Source organism: Hesperophylax consimilis, chromosome 2 (genome assembly GCF_061612785.1).
Source record: "Hesperophylax consimilis isolate HC1 chromosome 2, BYU_Hcon_1.0, whole genome shotgun sequence".
In the NCBI taxonomy this organism is placed as follows: domain Eukaryota; kingdom Metazoa; phylum Arthropoda; class Insecta; order Trichoptera; family Limnephilidae; genus Hesperophylax; species Hesperophylax consimilis.
Window position 1 is genome coordinate 29,613,410 of NC_142837.1, and position 23,245 is coordinate 29,636,654.

The window sequence follows — 23,245 nt, forward strand, 5'->3', positions numbered from 1 at the left end:
CAAAATACTGGTAAATTCTACATTTGAAACGAAGAAAAGGATCAGTGAAAATAAGCCAAAAGGAAATGAGTACATGCACTCAAACTCTTGTTCTTGTAATTAGTGTTTTTCAAAAACTTCTTCAAGTGATATTCAATTTGCTTCAATTCTTCCATATTGCTTTTTTAACGATATATTTAAAAAAAAATCATAAATCGAATATACCGAGACACTATCTCGTTTTCAAACCAATTCTTCAGAATTTAAGAAAAAATAATTGCAAGATAATATTGTTAATTCTAAATTTGAAATATGACGTATAATAATTAGGTCGAGTGGATAAAGAGATCCTGGATTTGATTCCCAGTTGAGACCGTAGTCTTGTATATTCTTCATCTTCAAAGATATTTTTTCTTTGCAAGTTGCGTAACTAAGAATGAAAAACACCATTTACTGATGCAGGGCGCTAATATTGTAATTATTTTTCTTTATTTAATTATTTAATGTAATTACCTGTATCGCATAGCAGGCTGAAATCAAACGCCGTCAGATTATGAAGTGCGCAGTTCTTAGGGGCGGGTGGCGGGGGCGAGGTGAGCTTCAGGGAGCAGGGGATGCCCTGTCTTCCGAGTCTGTTACTGGCCCAGCATAGAGCCTCTCCCTCGAGGATCTTCCCATTGCTTCCCACAGGAAGATAGCGGAGCTTAGAATTCATCTCGGACCAGGAGTATTGATCCTAAAAATAATGTGTTCATAGAAAATATGCATATTTTTAGGGTTCCATGATAAAACGGAACATTTAAGAAAACTGAAAAAAAACATCGCCTTATCTAAGCTAATCTGAGCTAACTTAAGCTAATCCAAGATAAGCCTATTTTTTCTGGTTTTGTTTTATTTTATCCGGTGACTTGTTTACGGGCAGATCAAAGATCATCCACTTACAGATACTTACTTATTAGATTGATACGCCCTGGTTAAGCGTTAGAATAGTTAAGCCGCCCCTAAGCCCAGTTTGAGGATGGTTTAACTATTCCTACACTATTTTAAACAGTAAGTTTTTCACTTTTTCAACCATACACGACGCGTAATATTTACCCACAGCGTTCATAAGTAAAGGGGATTGTATTGAAAATTATAAAATGAGTTTTACAGTAATTATTTCACAGAACTGTCTACTGTTAATAGTTTACTGCGCTGCCTTTCCCCACATAAGGATTATTTTTTGTCTAACTTTCCTTTCAATAATACAGATTAATATATTTTATCTGTCAGTAGATTTCGATACAAATTAGAAATTTATAATCATTTAGATAAAACCACGAGTTAGTTTCAATATGGCGTCTTTGTTGACAGAAAACTGAAATATTCAAAGCTCCATAACTCATAATAGAAACGACCTTGGAAGTTAAAAAGAGTAGCATTTTGATAAAAAGTTCATTTTGTATTTTGAGAAAATTTCATAACGCCGAAGCTCACTGTTTGAGTTGTTATTTGGTCCTTCAGAAGAACCAACAATTTTCTCAGTTCTGCTTACTATTCAAGATCTTGACTGAAAGCCTATAAAAAAACCTAATTTAGTTGTTTATTTATTTAAGTGTTCTGTGCGAGTTTTATGACGGAAAATTTTAATGAACATTCGAAGTCGTTATTATTTCGATCGCGTGGTTTTCCCGGTATAAATAAAAAAGGAAATGAAATTTCAGTGTTATCACACGTGCCATGCTCCGGGTGAAATGAAATAAAAAAAAGTTCGTACACGCACATTTAACAACACGAAATTATTACCTGCGGTAAAACCACCAAACCGGCCGTGCTGTTGAGAGCCCACGTAAAGTTGATAGGAGGGGGATTCGCCATTACTTCGCACAGCAGCTCAATCTCCTTTTTACCATTCAATATTGGTAATTTCGCATCCTTATTCACTCTGCAGATGGGAGGAACTGGAATTACAAGATAAAAATGTATGATTTAATTTCACCACACCATTTCCCATCTGGTTTAACACATGTTTCAAAAGCAAATGAAAACAAATTTCTGTGTTTTTTAATGAATATATATCCGAATATTAAAACCATTTGGAATGCGGAAAATTCTGTTCACAATTGATTTTTTTAAAACATTTAAAAAAACAACATTGATTTGAAATAATTTTTTTTTGCTGAATTTGGTTAATGTAACGTTTTGCGTTATTTGAAATAATTTATCTAATGCTTTATGTTTTTTGGGTATTGAATAGTTAGCCAAATTAGAACATTTATATTAATTTTAATAATGTACGATCTAAATGTTATTCAAATGTTTTAAAAACAGGAGTTCTGTGTAATTTAAAATTATTCACATGTTTTTAAACCGTTTGTTTTATCACTTACTCGCGCTTACCTAAAATAGAATATTCTGCATGTGTGAAGTAAAATAATATATCTATATAAAACTTGACCCTCTCTGGGTAGCTAGATATTAACAATGCAACATTATGAAAGATGTCAAATTAATTATAAAGAGTTTTTCAATTTGATCGCAGGAAATTTAAGTACCACTTTTTTATATATGTGTATCCACAAAATCTACACTAGCGACGTTACCGACTACAGAGCTTTATTGTGGGAGGTACCAACCAGTTAATATGTATAATGTGGTATTTATTTGGCCAAGTTTTGTGCAATATACTTACATAAAACTTGCAGGTTAATAGTATTGGACTTAGTATCGCCTTCTACATTGGAAGCCATACAGCTGTAGGAACCGCTGTCATACGCCTGGACACTCGGCAATGTCAGGCGGCCCCAGTCCACTTCAACCCCCGCTGTTGGCTCATGGGCTATTGTCCTGCCCTGAAATTATACACAAAATAACATTCAATTTGTACTTACTTTGTCAAATAAATACTATAGCAGAGAATGAAAGTATAATTATAAATTGTGTGCTATTACTACAACAAAAATATTGTAAATAATTTCACTGAGATACACTAGAAAACAAATCACATAATAATTCTAAAAGCATCGGAAAATTGTTGGAAAAAATGGTTGTCCATAGATGAGATAGAATGAGACCGAAAATGAATTGATGAGAGTACCAATTGATGAAAGTAACCAAGAGATGGTAGAACAGGGACATACAAAAGGAAGATCAATAATTTAAGAGTAACCGTAAACGTCACAGATATTGACTCTATATATGTAGAATGAGAACAAAAGTCAATTAATGAGAGTCACCAAGAGTTGGTCAAACTGGGACATTCAAAAGGAAGATCAATAATTTAAGAGTAACCGTAAACGTTACAGATATTGACTATATTCAGGAACTATACTAATTATTCATATTACACGCCCATACAGGCGTTTACTAAGATGTGATATGCGTTATAATTTAGTGGAACAGTAATCATGAAGACAAATTTACTGTTGAAATTACGTAGAACCCATTCAAAAGAAAAGTATTATGCTAACATTATTATAATTGAGGTAGGTTTTTTGCCTTCTTGAAACTGTATTGTAAACTCTTAGATGAACATAATATTTAAATGACTCAGTCTTGATCTCCTGATATTACTGTTGCAATTAAATATAATGTTTGATCATGTAGTTCCACTTGATATAAGGAAGGTAATCAGGTAAATCAGGGCTGTCTTATTATGTCAGGAAAGTTCTGATTATACGAGATTATCATTTTTTTGGATAATTTTTTTTAAATCATTTAACATTTCTACGCTATAAGCTTTTATTGTGTGTTATTTTATTGTTACTTACGTTATGTTCCCATGATATCTTGTACGGAGGTGGGTGTGCTAAAACATTGCACTCTAAGAGAACGGAGTCTCCTTCTTTGATATTCTCAAGATTTATATCTCGTCCAAGGCGCAGGCTGACATCTGGTGGGACTGTTGACAAACATATATAAATTAACTCCTCAGAATAATTTTTTCGGTTTTGCGAACAGCTATTATACCCGTAGGGTCAATTTGCTCGCTTTTCGGAACAGCTCATAGAAATCGTTGTGTATTCCTTACTGTCAGGGCTAAAAATATTATTTAAACGGTTTTAGAAAGAAAAAAACCCACGCTTATATTTAAATCTAGAAAAAGAGTTAAAACATATACCTCTATGGAACCAAAAGTTTCGACCGCGATTTGAATAAAATTATGAAACTCTGTGAATTTTAAATTAATTATTTTTTTATATATTAATTGACAAAAATTGAGGTAACAATAATGTTTATAATACATTTGTCTAGTAACATATACGTTTTTATTTTGTTTTCTGTAATTTTAGTTCAGTGTTTAGACGAAAAAACGTAAGGTGAGCTAATTAAAAAAAAATTATATTTGATTTAAAATTTTTAATATTTAAACCAATATTTGATTATTATTAATGATAAAATTTAAAAACGTAATTTATCACCTTTTATAAACCGTTTTTAGTTTTAAGATATATTCAGAAAATTCCCATGAATGGAATTTATTTGGATTTTATTGGGAAACGGGAATACTCATTAAGAAATATAACGGAGAATAGGCCAGAGGCCTGAGAGGTTAAATGTTTTTTGATGATCTGCACATGTTCACGCTAAATGAATAGATAATATAGTGAAATGGCTTAACCATTTGAATTTGTTTCGAGAAGTTGTGAGTTCATTTCCCGTCACAGTGAAAAAAACATTGAAGGAGAATTTTCTCTTATATTATCCAGCCTGACTCTTGAGGTGATGTTGACGTTAAATGTGATGAACCTTTCAAAAATAGGTTTACAGCTGTCGTAAAAAATATTGATAAAACTAGAATAATGTTTTGCCTGAGACATAAAACTTGTTTTATGCTTTTTTAGGTCGTCAAATAAAAATGACTCACGTGCTATGTATTTTGCCTATATTTGGGAGCCAGAAAGAAATTGGATAATATACTAATGAAAGTTGTAGCACAAAAAATATGTTGTTCATGTAGTTATGAAATATTGTCTTTTGTTTTTGTTTAAAATTATGATTTGTATGCGAAATTTTTTATTAACATTATGGAGTCTGAACGAAAGATACGATATGGAAGGTAAAATTATAATCGACTTAACTTTCTGTAAAGGTGTTTACTTTATATTTTGCGGATGTGGTGAGGAAACAAATGAAAGAAAGTGTGAGGTCACAGCATTTATTGAGTCAATGTAGTAGCAAGTGATGACTCCGGACTGATATGGACGGTAAATTACCCGGGCCAAAGATCGACACCGCGTCGGTGGATGTAGTCAGAGGCAAATCCACCATTTCGAAGATTGACACCAGATGTAAGCGGAGATGATATCAGTAGAGTGGTAGAGGCGATAAAATAGGTGGCTTGACACCGTGTTTGTTGAGACTAGACTTGTAGATGTGTTCAGCACTGGGAATGATGTTGAGTTTTCCCGGTACTCCAGTGTAAAGTAAGACAGTCGAAGGTATGAATGGCCTGGTCGGCAGATGAGCGGGAGATGCGGGCCGGCGAAGATGTCGCAGGGTCAAAACGCAGACTATAGCAAAGATATCAAAAGGCTAAGGCGCGTGGGGAGCGCAGGCCAGAGAAGATATCGCAAGCCTAAGGCGCTATTGTAATCCCGCGGAGTTAGTAATAATTCGTAGCCTCTCGCTTAAGCGAGATCGGGCGTAGTAAGTCCGTGGCCCATGGTAAAGCGGTGAGGAAGGAGCTTAGTTGTCACTTGTCACTCGTATGGTACTGACTTGTTAGACTAACTGACTGTTGATTGAGATAGGTACGTTGACTTGAACGCTTTACAAAGGCGCAAATGCGTTCGAGAATAATTCCGCTAGTAGGTAGATGCGCCGAACCTACGATATTTCTGCATGTACGAAGATGGTGGATAGGGAAAGGAGATGGAAAGAGGAATATTCGGAAGTACCTGGCTATTCAGATCTGGTCACCAAACACGGCCAAAGCCATTTTAAGCAACTTTTCAATTCCGAATGGTGGTATTACACCAGGGCAATACTGAGAGTGTCTTCCACTCTGGAACGTGCCGCAAATATACTATATTTTAATTTAAACGATTACATTGTGAGATAACACAAATTTTGAACTGCGACCTCAAGTTAGCTAGTCGAAATACTTATCCTCGACAACAGAGGCCGTCAAGTTACGTATATTTTGCATCGATTCTAGAGCTAGGGACTTAAATCGATGTTTTCTTTGAGTAAAGGGGCACAAAAATTGTCATTGAAATAATAATAAATTTATTTGTAATACGTAGTGTGTAACTTACGTAGTATGTCTAAGGTCATGATGGAGTAGAGCGGATCTGATGGCGGCAGCAACATGTGCGTAGCTCTGCACGTCAACTGTTGGCCTCGCTGTTCTCTCCCTACCACCAGCTCTAGTTGTGAAATACTGATGTCGTCAGTTGCTGACTCCTGGAAAAAACCAATGGTAAATTAAAACAATTTATTTATTTACCTATTCAGAAAGACGAATACTGAAATAACTTGCTAATTTACTGAACCAAGCTAACAGTTTCAAATTATGGAATGTTGTATTTTAACAAGGCGCCAGAGTTATCATGAATTAGCTTCCGAACTTTTGTACTTTATTGTAAGCGTACGTTTTATAAATGCGGATATTAGTCACTAACTTTACGCCCACTAATTGTAATTTATAATTCAACACATTATTGATTTTCTCGCATCATCGCGTCGCGCCAGCATTTTAATTAATTTTCAGTTCCTTTTACTACATACATGGCTTGAAATTATTTATAGTACCTACCTACAACACATTAAAAATGCCTGATAATATATTTCTTCACGGAATTTCCTTTTGAAGAATTCATTTTACATAACATTAAATATTTTTCAAAGACAGAAGAATTTCATATCGAGCCTATTACTTTTTTGAGAAATTTATTATTTAAAGAGCAAGCAGCATTCTGCTGATGCGCTCATATGTGATGTCACAGTAAGTTAATTGAGTTGTTTAATTTAAAACAAGTTTATTTTTTCTCCCCAAACAAAAATCCAATCAAGCTTTAAATTGATTTTTATAAGTAGAATCGATAACACGTTGTGGAAGTTTGTTCCATTCATCCACAACTCTATTTGCAATGAAATATTTACTGGGATTTCATGCAAATGTATTTTTTTTTAATGCCCACGGCGATTTATGTTTCTGTTGGTGGAGAAGATTTTTTGTATGCCAAGGCACTGTAATGACCAGTTGCAATTTTAAAAATCTCAATTAAGTCATCCCTTTTGCGTCTTTATTTTAACGTTGGTAATCTTAGTTCCTAGTCGGTCTTTCAAAGCTTGGTATTTTTATAAATTGTCTCTGTACTCTCTCTATTAGGCAAAATATAATGTAATGTAGCTCTCAACAAGATTGTCTTAAAATGAAAGCCGATCTGGATGCACTATGTGAATGGTCGTTGATAAACAAATTAGATTTCAATACAAAAAAATGTGTCACTATGTCTTACACTAGTTCTCTAAGCATGACGAGGGAAGTGGTGCTGTTGAACGAACTAGCAAAGAATTTGGATGTAAATGACTGTGCTCTAAATGACCTAAAACAATTATTGAAGAGTCACTTACCCAAATGCTGATATGATGTAAAATTGTACTGTAACTGGAATGAATGTTCTGTTGTACAATAAAAAAAAAATAAAAAAAATATGGACTCCATATTTGGATAACATAATCCATGCGCGATTCCGTTGGAGATATGTAATTGTATTGTACGCCTTTTTAAAATCATAAATTAACATTTTACACGAGAAGTTATGTAATTTTACAGTGAAAAGTAGAAAATCTCAAATGTAATTATGCAAATAATTTACCTCTTGTTTATATGAGTGAGGTGGCAGAGCAGTGCCCTGCAATAACCACTGGAGGCGCGCAGGAGGTCGGGCCCCCTTGGCCTTGCACAAGATGACCTCCCTTCTACCAGCTCTGAGAGGTTCTCGTGCTTCGATGTCCACTGATACGGGAGCCACTTAAAAAAATAATTGCATTTAAAATGTGATTGAAATGTTATTTTTGTATTAATATGGGTTCCATACAAGAAACCTACTTCCCGGAGCTAGTTGGACAATGTAAATACTAACATTAAGGTTTGTTGTAAAAAGGTAAAGATGTGAGATTGGCGAAAGAAGGGAAATAGGATAGTTGAGTTACTCAGATTTGATCAAATAATCATTTACATAAAATACATATAATATTTTTAATATACAAGTACAAACCTTTGGGTACATAAACAAGACCAGAAGCAATAATTTCAGCATGCTGCCCTGCCAAGTTGTTTGTTAAAAAATATTGTACAGGTTCCTTAAATCTGATATCAACCAAACCGCGACCAATGTCATGCTTATTTAATAAAAGTAACATGTGAATTCATGATGAATTTTTTAAATAACCAGGTTGTGCTGATATATTGAAATGCGTTGTCAGTAATATTTTTGCCATTACTGCAAATATGATAAATTCTACACGGAACATGTACTTCATTTCTAGGGACTGGCCATTTTCAATTCAAAAATTGCTAGGATCTACTGGCCTTCGAAGTTCGGACTGTATTTCAATTGTAACGCTGTCAAAGCATCGGGCGTATGCAAACCGATCGATATATGCATTTAATTAAAAAAAAACCCCTATCCTCACTTGGAACGTGGTTTGTTTGCGAAGCCTGCATTTACTGTTGCTGTTTAAAATGAAATTGTTAGGAAAAGCGTAGATAGATACGAGCAGCAGTAGTAAAAGATTAGATAAATAAGTGGTCTAAGTTCGGCTGAAGTAAAGTGAAAGAACACTGCCTTTTTCAACAAAACGTGTTCAGCTAGCACACTACGAGTATTGTTAATTCAGAGAAGCTAACGAATTAGATCGCATGCATAATTTTCTTCTGGAGATACCGAGGTCAAGAGATTAAAATTTAGTGACTTATTCCAATAGAATATTTCAACGCATATTAGCATCAAATCGTTAGTTCAAATATTGAACGCGGTATCAAAGTACTTCGGCGTGGTTGGGATTTATCACCTGGTGTGTTTAATATTTGTAGGGAATAGGTATATCTTGCGTGAGACATTCGCAAAATGGGTGGGCAATATGTAAATTAGGAAAAACGATCTTCATCCTGCAGTTTCACCAATGGGGTGAATAATTCATTTTAATTATAAATATTAATGAATTGTGAAGACCGAACCACGCTAATGGAAATCAACAAAATGAATCCAAGTTCTTGATTGCTAATCAATCAATAAAAAATCCTATTGAGAAAATGCTCTTTGCGTTTCACAAATCGACTTCTCACATAGGTATCTGTACAACTGGTACCAGGGAATATGAAAAGAAGATGGCCTTGCTAATGAAAATGGTGAGGAGACTGATAGTTGGCCAAACAAAAGAATAAAGGGATCGTAAAATTCTCACACTAACGAAGGTGAGATTTTTGGGTGTCATTCTGTTCTCTACCTTCCGTGCCGAGGAAACCTTAAAAGTTTTAATACTTTTAAGCCATCGACTAAGTATTATCTTAAAATCAATCAGGATACACTACGTTTATAAGACCCAATGTTGGGTTTTAAAGAGTTTTAAGAGAGGTTTTTTTTAAATTTGGTACTTGCCGTGAATACACCATTTAATTTAATGTGAAAAATCACAAATTAATCAAATAAAATTTTCTTGCGCACGACGTGGGATTTGAACCTGCAACCTCCAGATTGTTAGTCAAGAGCCCACTTGGAAAATTATTTACTTCAGGGCCTGTGTCATCTTTGGGGATGCTGTGTGGTGGGTATTTTTAAGGAAAGGGAAGTTCTGGGAAGGAAAAAGGTATGAGGGGTGGGGAGGTATCTTGGGATCAGTGTGTCAAGAGTGACGAACTTATGAATCTATCCCTCCCACTACGGCGCAAGGCGATGGGTTGAGGGACCAGTTGGATAGGTCAAAAGGTCTCCCCAAACCATCCGCTCCCGATCTGGCACTCTACGCAGCTAGTGGGAGAGAGAGAGAAAGAGAGAGAGAGAGAGTGTGAGAGAGAGAAAAAAAGTATTAATAAGCCATTATATTTCAATATTTGCCATGAGAACTGCCAGTAACAATATTTAGGGTGTGTGGAATGCGAGGCTAGTAGCAAAGACGAAAGATAGATAATCGCCTGGGGCTCCCCTATAAAAGCCCTGCAGGACTCATCTAGCGGTATAGAGTCAATGATAATAAAAATGAGCCGGTGAATAACGACGTATTAATCTCATATAAATAGTTCGTACATGGCAGTTGTTCAATGTTGTTTTTAAGAGATTAATTAAATATTTTTAATTCGTCCTTTACAAAGCGTCAGTAGTGTAGCTCTCAACAAATATCCACCCAAAAACTGACTACCGTCCCCTGCGTCTCGACTTTTCGCTTCAGAGCATTGATATTTCCGATGTTTACTCTCCCTGCTCGTATGAAAGCCGCACACTAAGAATTACGATATTTATGGTACTTGATGATAAAATATATTAATATTCTACATCGATGGTAAAGTAAAAGTGGATGCCATCAATCATACATTTATTCTGGATTCAGCTGTATTCGATTATGGTGGAGGCGATAATAATATCAGATTTGTAATGAATTTATAATGATAAGAATTTCGTATGAACTCAGAAACTACACATCTTGATGCAAAAGTCTTTTTATATTAACTCTACACAGGAGGCTCTGAAGAAAATAATTTCCCTTAGGGCCTATGTCATCTTTGGGGGTCTGTATGCATGTACCACTAAAAACCCTCGAAATCTGGAATTTCTGAGTCAACTAATTTTAGTACGCTGCATCCTTCTCATGATGATCTTGTAATGTACTTTTACATATAAAAAAGAAGACACGAAATTGCTTATTACGTACATGGATAAATATACTAACTTCGGGAGGCAATTCTACATAAGAGCACAAGTAAAAAATAAAAATGATGTTTTTCGAAAATCCCTTCTTTGTTTTCATAAAAAATATTTTACTATAGAAGTTTTTTCCTTGAATGTAACTAATCTTTTTTTCCCTGAAAACTACCTGAAAAAAGGCAAATTTAAAAAAAGGTTATTTGTCATCTCTACTTGTAATATCGTGTAGAATCAACTGCCGAAGTTAGTGAATTTTACACCCAATAACTTTGTTTCAATCATTTTCATATGCCAAATAATGTAAATAAAAAAGACGTAACTATTAATAATTAGTAGGTAACTACATTAAAAAAATGATTTTTTTTGCTATACATATTTGGCATTCACTTCAGCTATAGAACTTTTCAAACATTCACTTCCAAGTCATACATTATCCTTACGCCTCTTTCTTCGTTTATAACTTACATTTGATTTTACTTGTACTTCATGTAGTATCATGAAATCCATTTCTACTGATAAAAAAACAACATTATGTCGACTATCTTATTCGACGATCTTATTCCAGTGCAGAGATAAGTTATTTTCGAGCGTTTCTAACTTCTTCTACGATTCAAACCAATAAAATTTTTATCTAAACACTCCTGGCGCTAATAACAAAAAAACTTTGAAATTATCAATAAATTGGGTGAATGGTATAGGAAAGCGTACGGGACAAACAAAGAAAATGATTTTTTATATGTGTAGATTTAAAAGCTTTCGAAACACATTGAAAACACGATGACTTTTAAAGTTTGACAAATTAACCTTTAAAATTAAATATTCCTTTGCTGTCATAGGCGTTTGGCAAAAGAGGTGAGACTTGTGTTTGAAAGCGTCTAATATTAGGCGCCTCCGTGGCAATACGGATTTAGTCACTTCCCGTTATTATGTATTTAATCCTATTAATTGATTACTTTGGCTTACTTCGAACAGGATGTAAACGAAGCAGATTGCGGAATATATTATTGTGCTTTTATTTTACGGTGAAACGTGTTAACAACGGACAAGAGAGGGGGATAATCGCTGTTTATTTGTTTATGAAGGGCGTAAAGAGGGAAGTAATAATTATAAGAGCGTTACTTCAAAAGATAAGTGCCCATCAATAAGAGTTATTATGGCAGAATATAGTTTAGCCATCGATAGACGCTGTTTGGTTAAGCAGTTTTTGATCGGGAAACCGAATATCTATCGGAACAATAAAAAAATCATGAAATAACTTATATTAAACAGTGAAACATAGCAATGCATTTAAAGAACAATGAAATTTTTAAACCTATTGAATATTTATTTATTTCATTTAAATGCCCATAGGGCTTTTATAAACAATGCAAATATATTTTTTTAAATACAATAAAAATAAAGAGTTTACAAAGTATATGAGAATATACAGATTACATAAAATATAAGATTTAACAATGCATAGGTTAACAAAATATAGGTAACATGTAACATTTAATAGAGTTTACGAAACGTACGTAACGTGGAATTTATGCAAGTAAAAAATAAAAATAGATGATCTGCCAATATCCTCCAAATCAATTGAATAAATAAATATGAAATTGTTGTTCACATTAGCATATAAACTATGTAACTTAATTAACAATCTCTATTACGCTAGAATATGATAAAAATCGACAAAAGGTCTAATAAAATACATTTATATTAATATAAACATTCCATTAAACTGAGTTTAAATTTTAACACTGATTGGCAGCGGTAAACATCGATTGAACCATACTTATATCCTAGTCTGTGTAATCTTTGAATAGGCGAGTTTACGAAATAATTGTTAGCAGATTTTGGAATATTATACAGGGCGTTCAGTCGAGTGTCCCGTGGAGAGGTACTCGCAACGAAATAACGCTTGTTAAATCAATAGCATCCAGTCTGCCATTCGATATTTTGAATAGATGTACCATATCAGTCACTGTGCGCCTTGTTCATAAGTCGGTCAAGTTTAGCAAGTTCATTAAAAAACTATAGTTTAGATCTTCGGTTAGAATTCCTAATTTAAAATTTATTGTTGGTTATGTTTTGTGGACAACCTTGCATATACCACAATCGGGGTCGATGTATAATATTTAAACCTACAGCGTACTAAAGAGCTTATAAAAGTAGTACTGAGAATACCGGACGTACACCAAACTCGCCAAATTGGAGAGGAGATTGAATGCCGGGAACGCGCAGTGATGAATTAATAGAATCTAGACATCTTTAATTTAATTTTAATTTTTTTATTTATTGTTATATATTTGATATTGAAAATTTGTATGTAATATATTATGCGAAATAATATAATAGGATATTGGATATGTGTCCAAAGGCAAATGAAAGGTACAAAGTACGTCGAGGATAACCTGCAATACAGGCTTGAATACATTATGGTCCGGTCAAAATTAGTTTCTATCTAGGCATTGCCTGTTCTAAGAAATAATGGGATTTATTTTTTGTTGCTTAATACGCACCTAATATCAAATTAATTGATATACTAAAATGAGAAGGAAAAATCGAATGTAACATTTAAATAATGTGGACTGGATTTGTAGTAATCTACGATTAAAAATAGTTTTATTTGGTGATAAAGCAAACTCCAAACATCCACACCGAACTCCAAGTAAAAACAACTAAAAATTACCACTTTAACACGAAATCTAAAAATAAACACTCATAGAGTTGTAAAACGTATTTTAATAATTTTAGTTTTATTAAAAATACGACTTGTTGGATAGATAATTCATCCAGTTCTTTTTTGAAATGTGAATACCGAACAGAAGTCCCAAATGTCTGGAGCAAATGCATATCCAATCGGGGTATGTTGTGAAGCTGAAAAAAGGAGGGGAAGCAAAGATATGGGGTATAGGAAGTTTGGGAAATATACCTACTTAGCTATTTAGTTTTGGTAACCAAACACGGCTAAAGCAATTTCAAGCTAGGTTTCTAATCTCAATGTGGCATTTTACCAGGGAAATACTGAGTGTATCTGAAACTTGTACGACGGTGATGTTTCTGTATTTTTTCAATATTTGAATTTTTTACACAATTAGCAGTTCAAATAAATACTGCGTTTCAGATTCATGGAGGCTTTTCTTTATAAATAACATGTCCTGTATGGTCTCCTATTTTTGGTCTTCTCTCAATTTGTAATTGTAACTTACACAGCTTGGAAAAAGTACAGAGGAAGTTTCTTAGACACGTTACATACAAGCTGAGACAACCTGTTATTGATATCTGCCACAAAACATTAATGTCTTATCAAAAACTACAGGTAATTTCCAACCGGAGATTCAGATAAGATAGATTGAGATTTTAAAGTTTTAATTTTATTTTAGTGTATTGGGGAAATAAACAGTTTTATAATTTTAAATAAATAATTAAATTTTACAAAGGTTTCCACATAAAATTCATGGCACAAAAAACATAAATAAACAGAAAACACTCCAATGAAAATAACTGAGATATCTTTTATATTATAATATTATTGTACTTTTAAAATGCTGAAAAACTTCATAGACTGCCCTCAGATGTTAAGTTTTATAAATATCTTCATCTCTTAACCCTTTCACACCCGCATTATTGTTTCCACACATATATAATATGTTATGCTTGATAATACCTCAGAAAAAATTATTTGAAAATTTTTGGCATATAATTTTTATTTTTTTTTTAGAAATTTTTTATGTTAATTTGGATTAAAATTGGGCGTCAGAGGGTATTTTTTACATAGTAACGTAAAATAAACATAACACAAAAGTAATACAAATAACTGTTTCATGTCAAAAATGCACATTGACAATGTAGTGATAATCACTAAGGTACAAACAAATAACATTTTAATAATTTCATAAATCTTTAAAATTCGCCATACTAGTCGAAAACATGTTCGTCACTACCAGTGTTAATTTGAATGAACATTGAGATTCATTTACAATATTCTGGCAAATGACTGTGATCAGTGAATTGAACTGATGTTATTATTATACAACACATCTTTATGAGTGAAAATATTTGTAATTCGAGTAGAAAATATTGATATCTCACTTTAAATTAAGTAATCAATGACGGCAGAAATTCGATGAAACTCACAATCAGCAGATGTCAAAATATTTATCGTTGTTGTGGCGGGAATAGGATTTCAACTGAGCGGAAAAAATAGACGACACAGAAAAGACTACAAACTAAAAGAAAACGAAAACATGGCTTTTCTAAATCGCTACAGTTACGGTAAAAAAAATCACAAAGTTCATGTTAATTTGAATTAACACTGGGGCTGAAAGGGATAATTCTATTCGACTCCACCATCTTTTCTACTGTGACAACCATTCATATCGCTTTACTCTAACGCGATTTCTCCGTACTGACATCCTATAGCAAAGCAAACATAATTAGTTGTGAATATAATTGATATGTTTCTGTATTGTTTTACTAACATGATAAGTATTTATTGCCCCGATATGTACTATATGTTATTTCTGTAAAACGTTTGTAAATAAAAGTTAAATGCGGAGAGAAGGAAGCACAAAATGGTTCTATACTTTAAAAAGTTTTTTTTTAGCTTATGTCTTTTTGTCGCATTTTTAAGATGATTTATTCAAAGCTTTGATGACATTGACGTTGTGACCTGAAAATACTTAGATTTTACAAAATAAAAGAGAATTTCATGAAACTCGAACTAATAATTCATAAGATTTGGTCTGCAGAAACAAAAATAAAGAATAATTGAACAATGGAGACAGTGCGCCGCACGCAGTCGAAAAAAAATTTTTTTTTTTGTACATTTCATAAAATTGTGATTTAACATTGTCATACGCAATAATTGAAACATTTAATTAGGAGTGCTAATTAAAAGCATTAATTGTGTTTCAATAATTCATTAGGAACCTACCAATAATTTAATAAGGTTTCGTTACGCAACTGTAAAGAATGGCATATTTTTATGCGGTAGTTGGTTTGAAAATATTGTTAATATTTATTACAAATCATTGGTAAATAAATTATGATTATTATGGTTAAATATTTATCGACTGAATTTGGTTAAGTGTTTATCAGAAATTACAATCACGATTCCGTAAAGTTTTCGTTATATTGCCGTTCAAGGCGGTGTAATCGGTACATTTCGAAGTTTTGAAATCCCAGCGGTTTTCTGAGTAATCTTCCCGTGATACAAGGATTCGAGACAACTTAATAGGTAATAAACGTTCTCCCAGCTTTGAAAAATGGGTTAATTAAAGCCCTTTAATAAAAGCTATCCACCGGAGAGAGTAATTTTAAGTAATTTTATGAAATCAACGTGGTTAAGGTAGTTTGATGAAGACGAAAACGCCTTTCTGCTGATATTAATAATTAGAAAATTTCCTTTGTTTGCTTTCAAGCGTTATTTTTAAGTATTTATTTATATTTCTTATTTATTATATATAATCTTCGTATATCTTGAAGCCAAACATATATGTATCAATTCCATTTCTAATACCTAGCTGTCAAACCTTTTACGGAGTCTTCATTAAAACTATTTAATTATTTTTTTATGTGAATACCGCACAAGAGTCCCAATTACTCCCAACCGTTTTGAGCCAGTGAGACTATGGCATCCTCAATTGGAGTACGGCATGAGGGTAAAGGTTGTGGGGAGGGAAAAGAGATGGGGAGGAGAGGAGATAATAAGCCAATTAGATTGTCAAGAACTTTATAATTATTGCACTATAAATGAGGCGGTACACCATTTTTATGCTTGCATTTATAATATTTTTGATGCCTGTTTTCCCAGAAAACATCCCAGTAGAGATGGTCGTCGATATCCGAAATAGTTCTGTCGAGATACCATCGCGAGCATTAGGGTGAAACATGCTCTCCATAAGAAATGGAAGACTTCTGGCTGTCGATGTGACTATGATCTGTTCAGTGCGCATGGAGCAGTGGTCAGGCGCAATATTCGCACTGCTTTCCAATAATTTATAAATTCCATTGATAATGTTATCAAACATGATCCCAAGATGTTCTGGGACTACGTCAAATCACCACGTAAAGATGGTGGTATTCAAGACCGTGAAGATGCATCGTGATCGGGAAGTTAGAAGAGTGGATGTAGATAACGCATTTGCAACACACTTCCAATCCGTGTATAGTAATGAGTCTCCAATTGTTAATATTAATACTTTTGCAAAATCGAATGCAAAGGGAGCCTAAAATATCGATATTGGTCAAATTGATGAATCGGATAAAGAATCTTCCATTCAGAAACTGAAAAATACACATTCACTTGGTGCAGATTTTCTTCGGTATTCTTCTTAAAAGGTTGTGCCGAGTTTTTAAAACTGCCACTAAGCTTCTTATTTAACCTTTCCCTAGAAACTGGTGTATTTCCTGATTTGTGGAAAATATCAAAAAATTGTCCGATTTATAAAAGCGGCATAAAGACTTCTGTGGAAAATTTTAGACCGGTGGCAATACTATCTGCACCGGCTTAATTGTTGAATTGTTGAATCGATTCTTCACAATTTCACACAACCACAAGTTGAACCGTTTTTAATTTCTGAACAGCATGGATTTTAAAAAAGTCGATCGACAGAAACCAACCTATTGGTGTTTACGGATTTTGCATCAAAATCATTAAACAAAGGCCAAGAAGTAGATTGTTCATACAATGATTTTTTAAGGCCTTCGATACTGTTAATCACGACGTTTTACTCAATAAACTGGCTACAATAGGATTCTCCATAAGACTACGTAATTTTTTTGCCAGCTATCTTGCAGACAGGAAACAGTTTGTGTCTCACGGACTATTCCAATCTAAACATTTCTTTGTACGATTGGGGGTACCCCAAGGCAATAATTTAGGCCCACTCCTCTTTTTCATATTTATTAACTATATTTCAGAAGTAATTCTGCATTCTAGGTTTCTTCTCTTTGCTGATGACTTAAAACTTTTCTTAGAAATACTAACTTTAGAAGACTGCAATCAACTCCAGTCAGACATTGATAGAATTGTTGAATGGAGTAAAATAAATCGGATTGAGTTTAATGTTTAATTTTGTCATTCAATAGGGCGAGTCTTACCTGGTATTACCGGTATACAATGGACGCCGGAAGTTTTAAACGTGTCTCGACAATGAAGGATCTTGGAATCATGTTTGATAGGAGGCTGACATTTCATGATCATATTGAGACGGTATGTAGCACTTCACTGAGAATTTTGGGCTTTGTTCTATGCACTGCAAGGAATTTTAGAGATAACCGGGTGCTTATTGTTTTATTTAATTCCTTAGTAAGGAGTAGACTTGAAAGTGGGTCGGTGATTTGGAGTCTACAACAGATAAAGTATTCTCTCATATTGGAGAGAGTTCAGAAGAAAATATTGAGATTTCTCTACACGAGGCAGTATGGCTACTACCCGTGGCTCTATCCCACTGACTTTCTTTTGGGTATGCTCGGAATGAACTATCTACGGGTCAGGAGGGTCATGTGTCATGTCATGTGCGCATTGCTACACATTTCTTTAGACTGATTTGTGGATGGTTTGAAAACTCGGTCATTTATTTATTTATTTATTTATTTACGGACAAATAGTCCATTAACAACATATTAATTACACGAATAAATTTTATAAACAGATATGGCAGTGAAAGGAGAGCATATATAAATGAGGAGCGAAGACAATAACATTGACAATAATAATATAAAAGTAAGAATGGGAGATAATAATAAGTCAAAGCATGAAGATGGTTCAAAGGGCATTAGAAATTAGACATTGCGTATTGACTGTCGAAAGTCATTTAGGCATATACCACAAAATTCAATGCTTTGACTTGACAGTGAGTTGACAAGTCTCGACATTCTGGACAAAGGAGAATGGTATCCATAATTGGTAGAATGTTGATTGACGAACAGCAATTCATTATTTCGGAGTCTACGGGAAGGGATGTTGAATTGGATAAGTTGCAACAAAGCAGGTGAGTCTGTAATACCATTGATAATCTTGAATATGCAAATCAGATCAGTGTCCCTTCTACGTTTCTCCAAAGAAGAAATGTTTAAAGTTTGTTCAACTTCATCATATGAGTACTCTCCTCTTTCAAGACCCAACCTCCAAGCGATTCCTCGTAGGAAGCGATGTTGTACGGATTCTATGTGACAGATGTGGACAGCATAGAAAGGAGACCAAATAACACTAGCGTATTCAAGGTGAGGGCGAACTAACGAGCAGTAAAGAGTTTTAAGGGTACTTATATGTTTAAAGTCAGAGGTTATTCTATGAACGAAGCCAAGTAGTTTAAGTGATTTGTTAACAATGTTGTTAATGTGCTCACGGAAAGAAAGTTTGCAGTCTAGAGTGACCCCAAGATCCTTGATAGATGTTACCGTAGATAAACAAACATTGTTTAATTTATAATCAAACTGAATAGGTTTTTTGGTTCTATAAAAGGACAAAATTTTACATTTATCAACATTAAGTTCCATGCAGTTTATTTTGCACCAATTATTAAACGAGTCAATATCACGTTGAAAATGTAAGCAGTCAAGGTAGGATTTAATTATCTGAAGAATCTTATTATCATCCGCAAAAAGCCAGAAACGTGTATGAGAAAAAACTTTGGTGATATCGTTAATAAAAAGGTTGAAGAGAAGCGGGGCCAAATGAGCTCCTTGGGGAACGCCGGACGTTACGTCAATGTTAAAGGATTCGAAGTTGTTTATTTTAACCCTTTGTTTTCTATCGCTCAAGTAAGAGCGAAAGAATGATAACAACGGGTTTCTAATGCCTATAGCATAAAGTTTGGCCATGAGAATCGAGTGATTTACTTTATCAAAGGCTTTGGAGAAATCAGTATAGAGTACGTCAACCTGAGTGTTGTCTTCCAAGGCTTTAACAATGGTATTTGTAAAGGACAATAAATAAGTTGTTGTAGATTTTGCCGATCTAAATCCATGCTGTTCATCAATCAGAACATTTTTGAATATAGGAGTGATTTTCTTTGTAATTATCGACTCAAATATTTTTGGAATACAAGATATAATTGATATTGGTCTGTAATTTTCAATGTTTGACTTGTTCCCGGACTTAAAAATGGGTCGAATATATGAAATTATCCATGAATCAGCAAATGTTCCAGATGAGAGTGATAAGTTGTACAACATACAAATTGGGTTAGATAATGAATATTTACATTCTTTTAGCAAGATTTCTGGAATGCCATCAGGTCCGGTACTTTTTTTGTTAGAAAGTTTATTTAAAGATTGGTAAGCCTCTACAAGTGAGATTTGGCAATCATTCAAGTCAATGTTGTAGTCATAGTTGAGTGGAGGGATGTTACATGAGGCACCAGAATATACAGAGGAGAAGTGTTTAGCAAAAAGGTTGGCGATGTCAAGACCGTTAGTAGTATGAGTTTCATTATAGTGCATACTAGAAGGAAGATCATTATCAGTACGCTTTTGCGCAACAAATTGCCAAAATTGTTTAGGGTTTTGCAGTAATTTTGACTCAGTAACTTCTACATAAGATTTATAGCATTTGGCTGATTCGATTTTGGACAGTTCCCTTAAATGAGAAAATTTTCGATTCAAGTTTAAGTTGCCAGTGTCTTTAAATAGCTTATGAGTTTTCTTTTTTTCAATTATTAACTGTTTGAGTTTTGAGCTAAACCAATTTGGAAACTTGGGTTGATAGTAACATCCCTTAGGAACAAACAAATCTATAGCGCGTGAGACGCATTCATTAAATTTAAATACAGCGTCATTAATATCAGATTTTAAAAATAGTACTGACCAATTAATCTGGGAAAGAAATTTGTTCATATTAGAGTAGTCACCATTAAGATATTTGTAGTGATAAGAGGCACTTGGTTTCAAAGAATCTAATTGGAAGAAATTAGTGATGTTAATAGAGAGAGGTGGATGATATTTATCTATAGGTAACAAAGAGACATCAGCTTCACTTACTATAATATTTGGTATGCTAGAAAAAATTAAATCTAGGCAAGAACCTAGATAGTTAGTGACTGGATTTATTTGAAACAGATTCAAGTAGGCAAAAAAATTTACAATTTCAGTAGCTTGTGGGGAAAGATTACTAGTAGGAGTTTTGACACCTTGGTTGTCGTTCAGCCACAATATTTTAGGTAAATTATAATCGCCACAAATAAATAAGGAATCAGCGTTTCTAGAAACATGTTCAGTTAAAGCAGTATGTGACTTATAGACTTCTATCGAAGAGGATGGTCATCATGGAGAGCATTCATTTCTATGTTCCCGATCGTTATCTACGTCACCGACAACATAGACTATTTTATATCCCGGCCTTCATAACTATCTTGCCAATGGTCATGACTGTGGGGAGAGCAACCTTGCTGTTGAACAGAATCAATTCGGATATCGACATTTTTAGCATCAATGAAATTACTGGAATAGTTGACATACAAACTGTCAATATTAATCTAAGAATTCTTATTAAAAAAAATATTTAAAAAACGCACGTTGAAATGAATAAACCGAATTAAATTGAGGAGGTGGGGGAGTACATGGCTATTGAGTTCTGATCACCAGACACGGCTAAAGCCATTTCAAGCATTGTTTCAATACCAAATGATGGTCTTATATCAGGGCGATACTTATAGTATCTTCCACTCTGGAACGTGTTGCAAGAATACTATATATTACTTTAAAGGAATAAATCTTGAAATAATTCAAATAAATCAAATAAAATTTACTTTTGTACGACGGGATTTGAACCCGCGGCCTTCTGCTTGCTATTCGAGAGCCTTACCCTTAGACAATGGAGGCGTTAATAACTTGATGCCAATTTAATTATCAACCTATCAAATTCTTTTCATATAGCTGACAATCCTTTTCTGGTAATTACATTAAACTTAATTAGACAATAAACCATGTCGTATTTAGAAATAATAATTACAAAGTACATATTACATTACCTATTTAAACGTGGTAGCAGAATGATTTTTCTAAATTTCATACTATTGTGTTATCAATGGACAAATTCCTATACAGACGAGAGTGTTAATATACATTTTATTAAAAAATGTGTGGGGGTTTGAAATATGATTTATCAATGTGTGCTTTAAAGAGCAATGCGAAAATTCTGTAATTCTTATGGATGCCAATCTATGTCAAAGATGTACGTAGGTACATATACCTACGTACAATATTCTAGCCTGGTTATTGTCTAAATGATTTTTATATTTCTTCACGTTCTTAATGGCTTCATAAGGGTTCGTGGGTGTCGTAAGAAAAATGGTGATTACATAATCGAAGAGCAGTTGTACAAATCGAGTTGACACCTTGTATGGCAACTCCATGTTTAATGGCAACTCCATGCACTAATCGAGTTGACACCTTGTATGACAACTCCATTTTTAGAACAAGTGAATAAATGCATGGTAAAAAAGAATCAACGGGGGGAGCTTTGTTAGTAGACATAACGAAAACCTGGTTATATCAACGTACTATAATGTTGGCTAGATTAAGTTTGCTGAAAATCTAAATAATTACGGTCGTTACACTTTTATAATTTTGCATTTCAAATCGAACCAGTCACCTTCAGACCCAAGTTTAGCGATATCAACTACTATTTCACGGAAAACGTAGTACACGAGAAGAATATAAAAATAAGCTACTGAGGCACTAAAAAGCTTTAAAAAAACAATGTATTATACAATCTACGCTCCGTCGTTTTAGTAAACTAATAAAAAAGTGTACGACCCTTAGAGATAAGACTGGCTGATGCCTTCTAAGAGTGTTTTTATAGCCAGTGAACCCCTGACTCATGATGAAGTCTTCAGACTGTTTGCCTATAAACTACCAGGGAAACTAAACTACAGAAATTGATGATCAAATCATCTCAATGATGAGGCAATGATAAAGCAAACATTAGATTGGGCTTTAAGTACTGAAAGAGAACAAGTTTAGATTACTTTGGGGAGCATGACGACTGTAATTTAAAATGAATGAAATAAACAGTTTATTTTAGTTTTACTGTCATAACTGTACGCACAGTGCACAATGTTGAATTTTTCTATCAAAATTGATGAATTTCTAATGAAATTTTCTCAAATTATTTATCTCTTTTACGCGTGTGTTAATTCATCTCAAACTTTACGATTTAATTCTATGCATTTGCATGTCGTGTAAATAAAATATGTAAATGCAAAACGCTACCTACCTGTGTATAATATATAAACCACTTCAACATAAATTAAACGAAACCATCTTAAATACTTTTTTTAAATGTATGTACATCCTTGGTCTTAAGTACATACGACACATAAACGTCACGAAAACGGCATTATAGAAATGATTCATGAATCATCATTATTCAGGATAAAATTTTATGAAATTAATCAAACCCATAATACTATTATTTACATATA

At 33.7% G+C, this 23,245-nt stretch overlaps 1 protein-coding gene across 2 annotated transcripts in view; it reads right to left on the reverse strand.

The window, feature by feature from the left end:
* The window catches only part of LOC149425895 (hemicentin-1-like), a 440,318-nt gene that overhangs the window by 4,730 nt on the left and 412,343 nt on the right, over positions 1 to 23,245 (reverse strand). For both annotated transcript variants that reach the window (XM_089645098.1, XM_089645106.1), the window contains exons 8-13: positions 7,785 to 7,939; positions 6,219 to 6,366; positions 3,729 to 3,859; positions 2,651 to 2,810; positions 1,765 to 1,919; positions 493 to 715 (exon numbers count right to left, since the gene is read on the reverse strand). In XM_089645098.1, the coding sequence (XP_089501224.1) occupies positions 493 to 715; positions 1,765 to 1,919; positions 2,651 to 2,810; positions 3,729 to 3,859; positions 6,219 to 6,366; positions 7,785 to 7,939 (972 nt within the window). The remainder of the gene's footprint in view (positions 1 to 492; positions 716 to 1,764; positions 1,920 to 2,650; positions 2,811 to 3,728; positions 3,860 to 6,218; positions 6,367 to 7,784; positions 7,940 to 23,245) is intronic.